We start from the raw sequence: 6932 nt of genomic DNA on the forward strand, positions 1-6932 counted from the left end.
TGTATCTGGTGGTATATTGTTGTATATCTGGTAGTATATTGTTGTGTATCTGGTGGTATATTGTTGTATATCTGGTAGTATATTGTTGTGTATCTGGTGGTATATTGTTGTGTATCTGGTGGTGTATTGTTTGGTATCTGGTGGTATATTGTTGTGTATCTGGTGGTATATTGTGTATTTGGATGAAATGTGTGTATCTGGTGGTATTTTGTGTATTTGGATGAAATGTGTGTATCTGGTAGTATGTTGTTGTGTATTTAGATGAAATGTGTGTACCTGGTGGTATATTGTTGGGTATCTGGTGGTATATTGTTGTGTATCTGGTGGTATATTGTGTATCTGGTGGTATATTGTTTTGTATCTGGTGGTATATTGTTGGGTATTTGGTAGTGTATTGTTGGGTATTTGGTGGTGTATTTTTGGGTATCTGATAGTGTATTGTTGGGTATCTGGTAGTGTATTGTTGAGTATCTGGTGGTATGTTGTTGTGTATCTGGTGGTATATTGTTTTGTATCTATTGGTATATTGTTGTGTATCTGGTGGTATATTGTTGGGTATCTGGTAGTGTATTGTTGGGTATCTGGTGGTATATTGTGTATTTGGATGAAATGTGTGTATCTGGTAGTATGTTGTTGTGTATCTGGTGGTATATTGTTGTGTGTCTGGTGGTATATTGTTGAGCATCTGGTGATATATTGTTGGGTATCTGGTGGTATATTGTTGTGTATCTGGTGGTATATTGTTGTAGTATATGTGGATTAATATCTACATATGTAGCAGTAGATAGACATTTTCAAGGTGTATTATATTACATTGGAAAATCATATATTAGGCAGCTTTTGTCACATTCTTTACCTTTATTTACCTGTAGGTTAAGTAAGACAAGTACATTGTGTAGCTTTAGAATGTTTTTTTCAGGTTCATATTTCATGGTTTGGAAATAACATTTTGAACTTTTAGTGCAATCTCACCCACCACAGATAGATTAAACTTATTTTATTGACTAAAATGAGGTTTGTAGATAGTGCTCAAACTTATACAGAATTTGAATTTATTCCATTTTGTAACATAAAAATATGTGAATATTGTCCAAAATTGTTTTAAAGCTCAGTCTGAAAACACCGTCAGTTACAGGTTAGGATATAGACTGGAGACATCTTATTATACAAGTCAAATTTTGTTTGTGAAATAGACAAGCATTGGTTTAAAATTAAATGATAAAGGAGATTAATAAACAAAGACAAGATACTTGTCTGTCAGCTGAAAAGATTCATTATTTAAACTTTGAAACATAAAATCAACATTTACAGTAGATGTATGTATGTTAGAGAGAAAGCCTTTTCAATAAAATGTAAAATTATGCAGACACTAAACTAATCCAGAATGAACTCATGAAATAAACTGTTTATTAAATATATTGTTACGACAGCGGAAGTCATGTGACACTGGGAGCATGCGCACTGGAGTTTCTAGAATTATCGAGGAACCTCACGAATGTCCGAGTGTTTGCTAGGTGCCCTCTTTTTTAGTATATAAGCCTGGCGAGAAAAACCAGCGCAATTGCAGAGATAGACAGAGTTAAGAGATAGATAATTGAGTCAAGCAAACAGTAGGAACCGTAAATAAAGTGTGTGAATCACTGTTATTTATAGCGTGTGTTATAAAGGTTGTTAAGTTTAGAGTGACTGAGGAAATTTAGTGTACTAAAAAGTTTGTATCGAGAAAGAATAAACTAGTTTTAGTCAAGAAGGGACTTGCATTGCTGAAGTTTCTTGGAAAGAAATTATACCGGAAATTAACAAACAAGCAGATACGTAACAATATAATAATGAATATGAATGATTGGCACTTGTTATTATGTATAATTTAATAAATAACTTATTTGATATTTACACAATTTTAAAACCTTTACTGAAGCTGTCAAGGGCTAACCCTTTGAAAGCATGCTGTACATGTACATTGTTTGAATGTCCTCTATGTCACAGTAATGCACATGTATAGTGTGCTTTTAGAGGGTTAGCCCTTGATGATTTTAATAAAGTTTTTAAAATAGTGTAAATATGAAATAAAGTATTTATTAAATTATAAAATAATTAATTGATAGAATGAAACAAATTGAAGTCAATAGTTTTTATTTTATTTCTGTAATGTAAACAACATCCATGTATGGAATCTGGTCATCACAGGAACAGCAAAGTTAGGAACTTGTAATTTGATTAAGTTACTTAATGTATCTTTGCAAATTATGGATCTTTAATCAGGAAATTGAGCTTACACATATCACAGGGGGTAAGGGAGGGTCTGACTAGAAATGCTAGAATGATGTTCATTCTGTGATGAGAAGACTTGGAGTTTTTTATTTCAAGGTTGTGATTTTTTTTTAATATTGAGTTATTTAGTGGAAGTATCACAACCTTTATGATGAGGCCATTTTTTTTTGTAAAAATTTGAAGTATATATGTAGTTTTCAAAAAAGACAATCTATACTATTTTGTGGTTGTTCCCTGGTGACTCAACAGTACCTTTACAGACCTAAAATTTGGTGTTTTATTCCCTTTGTTGGACAGAGTACAGACAACCCATATGTACTAAAACAAAAACTTCATACTTATTTAGGTACTTGCCTTAATATTATATAACTAATTTATATCAAATGTTAATGTTGTTGCAAATGATTTTACATTTCTACTTGATTATGATATTTCTGGAACAAATTTATCAGAGAATTTCTTACATTTTCAAATACTTTTGTTTGAAATGAAGAGTTCACTCTGTGAATTTAAAGATGTTATTTTATTCATTGTAAATTACAATTTGTTTTATGAGCTTTGTTTAATCTTGACATTGTTAAGTATCAATGTAAAAACCTATAAATGTTAGGAAAATTTAAACAGAGAATTTTCATCTGGGACATTAACCAGTTTTCATGCTGTCTTTTGAACTTTCCTCACTTTAAGTAGAATCCAAGAAATTAGAATTATGAAATATGCTGTAACTATGGTGTCTACCCTATAGACAAAGTACAAAACCTAAAACTTACAAAAATAATACACAAATATTCCCTTCACAAATATAATACACAAATATTCCCTTCACAAAACATAATACACAAATATTCCCTTCACAAATCTAATACACAAATATTCCCTTCACAAATCTAATACACAAATATTCCCTTCACAAACCTCTTCTTTTTCTTCTTAGTTCCTGTCGTTCCTAGTGGAACATAGGTCTACAACAACACTTCGCCGATGGAAGTGTTGTTGCAGTTTCTGTAGCAGATTGTTATCGGGGTGGAGTTGCTAGCCCCACGCCCAAGTGGGCATGTTTGGTGCGACAAGGACGCGAACCCGCGACCCTCGGATTGCGAGTCGAGTGACTTATCCACCGGGCCATGCCGGGCCCCTTCACAAACCTAATACACTGATATTTCCTTCACAAACATGATACACTAAAATTCCCTTCACTAACATAATACACTAATATTCCCTTCACAAACCTAATACACAAATATTCCCTTCACAAACATGATACACTAATATTCCCTTCACAAACATAATACACAAATATTCCCTTCACAAATATGATACACTAAAATTCCCTTCACAAACATGATACACTAAAATTCCCTTCACAAACATAATACACAAATATTTCCTTCACAAACATAATACACAAATATTCCCTTCACAAACATGATACACTAATATTACCTTCACAAACATGATACACTAAAATTCCCTTCACAAACATGATACACTAAAATTCTCTTCACAAACCTAATACACAAATATTCCCTTCACAAACATAATGCAATAATATTCCCCTCACAAACATAATACACAAATATTCCCTTCACAAACATGATACACTAAAATTCCCTTCACAAACATGATACACAAATATTCCTTTCACAAACATGATACACTAATATTCCCTTCACAAATATAATACACAAATATTCCCTTCACAAACATAATACACTAATATTCCCTTCACAAACATGATACACTAAAATTCCCTTCACAAACATAATGCAATAATATTCCCTTCACAAACATAATACACAAATATTAACTTCACAAACATAATACACAAATATTTCCTTCACAAACATGATACACTAAAATTCCCTTCACAAACATAATGCAATAATATTCCCTTCACAAACATAATACACTAATATTCCCTTCACAAACATGATACAATAATATTCCCTTCCTAACTTATAATTTATTATCCCAAATAGTTGAACTAGATGTATCAATATTTTCAAGCTAAACACTTATTGTTGAAGTGCTCTAACTGTAGCTATGACATATCATTACAGTATGTATTGTACATTACATAACAATGAACATGGTAGAGATTCCATTTTAAAGACTTTCATAATAATATCTTGTATCATATGCTGGGAAAATGCCATAACAAGTGTTCTTAAAATTTTTAGCCAGAGCAATTAGACTTAAGTGGAAGAATGCAGCATACCGAGCTCTACGCATGGCAGATCCTTGGAAGGAGTTTCATCTGGAGAAGTTGGAAGTCGAAACTGCTACTCGCTACCGCTACAGTGCCCTTCGTAAAGATTGGGTTGTGGATGAAGTTACTATCAAAATGGCTAAAGAGGTAGTGATTTAAAAGATAAAGAAGTTGAAGTTTATATGTATACATATGATCTTGATTAGGTGTATCAAGTTACAGGATACTTGCTGGGACACTGAGACTGTAATAATACAGTAAGGTATCACATGTATTACAAGAGTACTGGACACTTGGTAGGATCAACACTGAGACTGTAATAATACAGTAAGGTATTATATGTTACAAGTGTACTGGATTAAGGTATTAAATGATCTCACTGGTACCCTTAAGTTTGTTTTTGTGAAAAATAAATGTTAGATGACCAGTCATATCTAAAGAAGTGTTCTGTAACCTGTCATATCTAAAGAATTGTTAGATGACCAGTCATATTTAAAGAAGTGTTAGATGACCAGTGATATCTAAATAAGTGTTAGAAGACCAGTCATATCTAAATAAGTGTTAGATGATCAGTCATACTTTTTGACATGCAATTGTCTACTGTTAAAGTCCATGCCCACAAATGTTCATTTTGATACCACAGACATTGTTTCTCAATAAATGAAAGTCAAACATACTGTGGTGTGCTTAAATCAAATGAACCAATGAGCTTCTGGGATAATGGTGGACACTCCTATATCACAGCTGTTGGTGGGTTCTTTGCTTTATACCCTCTTCTTCTGGAAAGTTGCTAACCAGTTGAACTTGGTTAGGATTGACCCATTAAGAAAGTCACTGGTCAACTGCAGCTGTATAAGACAACATCAACAGTTAAAAGGTTTTGGCCTTATTTTATAGTTGTATAGGTTTCTCATAAATATCCAATTGCTTTATTTTCTTTCTTTCTCTTTGAAATTCAGAAATAGCACATTTTCTTATATTGTTTTTGTCTAACAAAATTGGTTAAATAAATGTAGGTTGTTTTTGTTTTCTTTTGCAACCCACGAGATAAGAAATTACATTGAAATAGTTTCTGTTCTTAATATTTGATTACACAAGTTTTTAATGAATAAAATTATCTTCTAAGATATCTAAATTTTTAATTATTATTTCATAATTTGTTTAATGGTAGAAAGTAAAATCTAAAAGCAGTTTTAACTCTCAGAATTGTGTAATGATAGAGTTGAACCTTATTGGTAGATTTTCATGAGAACTAAGGTTTGTTTCTAACAACAAACTGACAATGTTTACTCTGTATACTTACTTATCAGGCTCAATGTTTGTGTTTGGATGCTTGTGTAAGTTTTCTTTTACTTTACATTACACTCTGGCTAACTCGTGTATATTTACTTATCAGGCAAAATGTTTGTGTTTTGGTGCTTGTGTAAGTTTCTTTTTCTCTACATTAAACTCTGGCTAACTCCACAAACTGATTTAAAAAATATATACAATTTTACTGTTCAGAATATTTACTTCTATGCGAAAAAGAGTTTTGTTACCAAAATAAAAACAAAAATTTAATATTGTTATGACAGCGGAGGTCACGTGACGCTAGTAACATGTCATGCGCTTCTAGAAAATTCATGTCCCTTCTTGAAGCCTTGAGTGGTTACGAGATGTATGCTTTTTGTATATATAAGACCGGTAAGAAGTGACGGCAACAATGTAATTGAATTGCAGACAGAGATAGATACGGACAGTTGGGTCGAGCTCGTGAGTCGTTCGTTGTGAATTATAGCGTTTGTTATAGCGTGACTGTGGAAATTAAGTGTATTGCAAAGTTGTATTCAGAAAGAATAAACTAGTTTTATCTAAGAAAGGACTTGTATCGCTAAAGTTTCCTCTGAAAGAATTTTTACGGAAAATTAACAAACTAACGACCAGAGATGTAACAAATTGGTGTCAGAAGTGGTATATAAAAAAAAAACAGAAGATGGAAACGAGAAGCGGCAAATCAAACTACAGCTTAGCAGATTTGATGGCAACAATACAAGAACAAGAAAAGAAACAAGAAGAGAGACAACAGCAATTGCAAGAAAACCTGCAACAGTGGCAGCTCGAACACCAAAATAAACAAGAAAGGAAACAAGAAGAACAAGAAAAGAAACAAGAAGAGAGATTACACCAGTTGTAGGAGGAAAAAAGAAAAGAAACAAGAAGAGAAATTACAACAGTGGTTGGAGGAAAAAGAAAAGAAACAAAAAGAACGAGAAAATAAACAAGAAGAGAGATTACAGCAGTTGTTGGAGGAAAAAGAAAAGAAACAAAAAGAACGAGAAAATAAACAAGAAGAGAAATTACAGCAGTGGTTGGAGGAAAAAGAAAAGAAACAAAAAGAACGAGAAAATAAACAAGAAGAGAAATTACAGCAGTGGTTGGAGGAAAAAGAAAAGAAACAAAAAGAACGAGAAAA

The 6932-nt window shown here is 32.4% G+C and overlaps 1 protein-coding gene across 3 annotated transcripts in view; it reads left to right on the forward strand.

Annotated features, from left to right (window-relative positions):
• LOC106472058 (eukaryotic elongation factor 2 kinase-like) overlaps window positions 1-6932 on the forward strand; it is a 62553-nt gene that overhangs the window by 33860 nt on the left and 21761 nt on the right. For all 3 annotated transcript variants that reach the window (XM_013932687.2, XM_022400669.1, XM_022400668.1), the window contains one exon: window positions 4452-4627. In XM_013932687.2, the coding sequence (XP_013788141.1) occupies window positions 4452-4627 (176 nt within the window). The remainder of the gene's footprint in view (window positions 1-4451; window positions 4628-6932) is intronic.

Source organism: Limulus polyphemus, unplaced genomic scaffold, assembly GCF_000517525.1.
Source record: "Limulus polyphemus unplaced genomic scaffold, Limulus_polyphemus-2.1.2 Scaffold5053, whole genome shotgun sequence".
Lineage (NCBI taxonomy): Eukaryota > Metazoa > Arthropoda > Merostomata > Xiphosura > Limulidae > Limulus > Limulus polyphemus.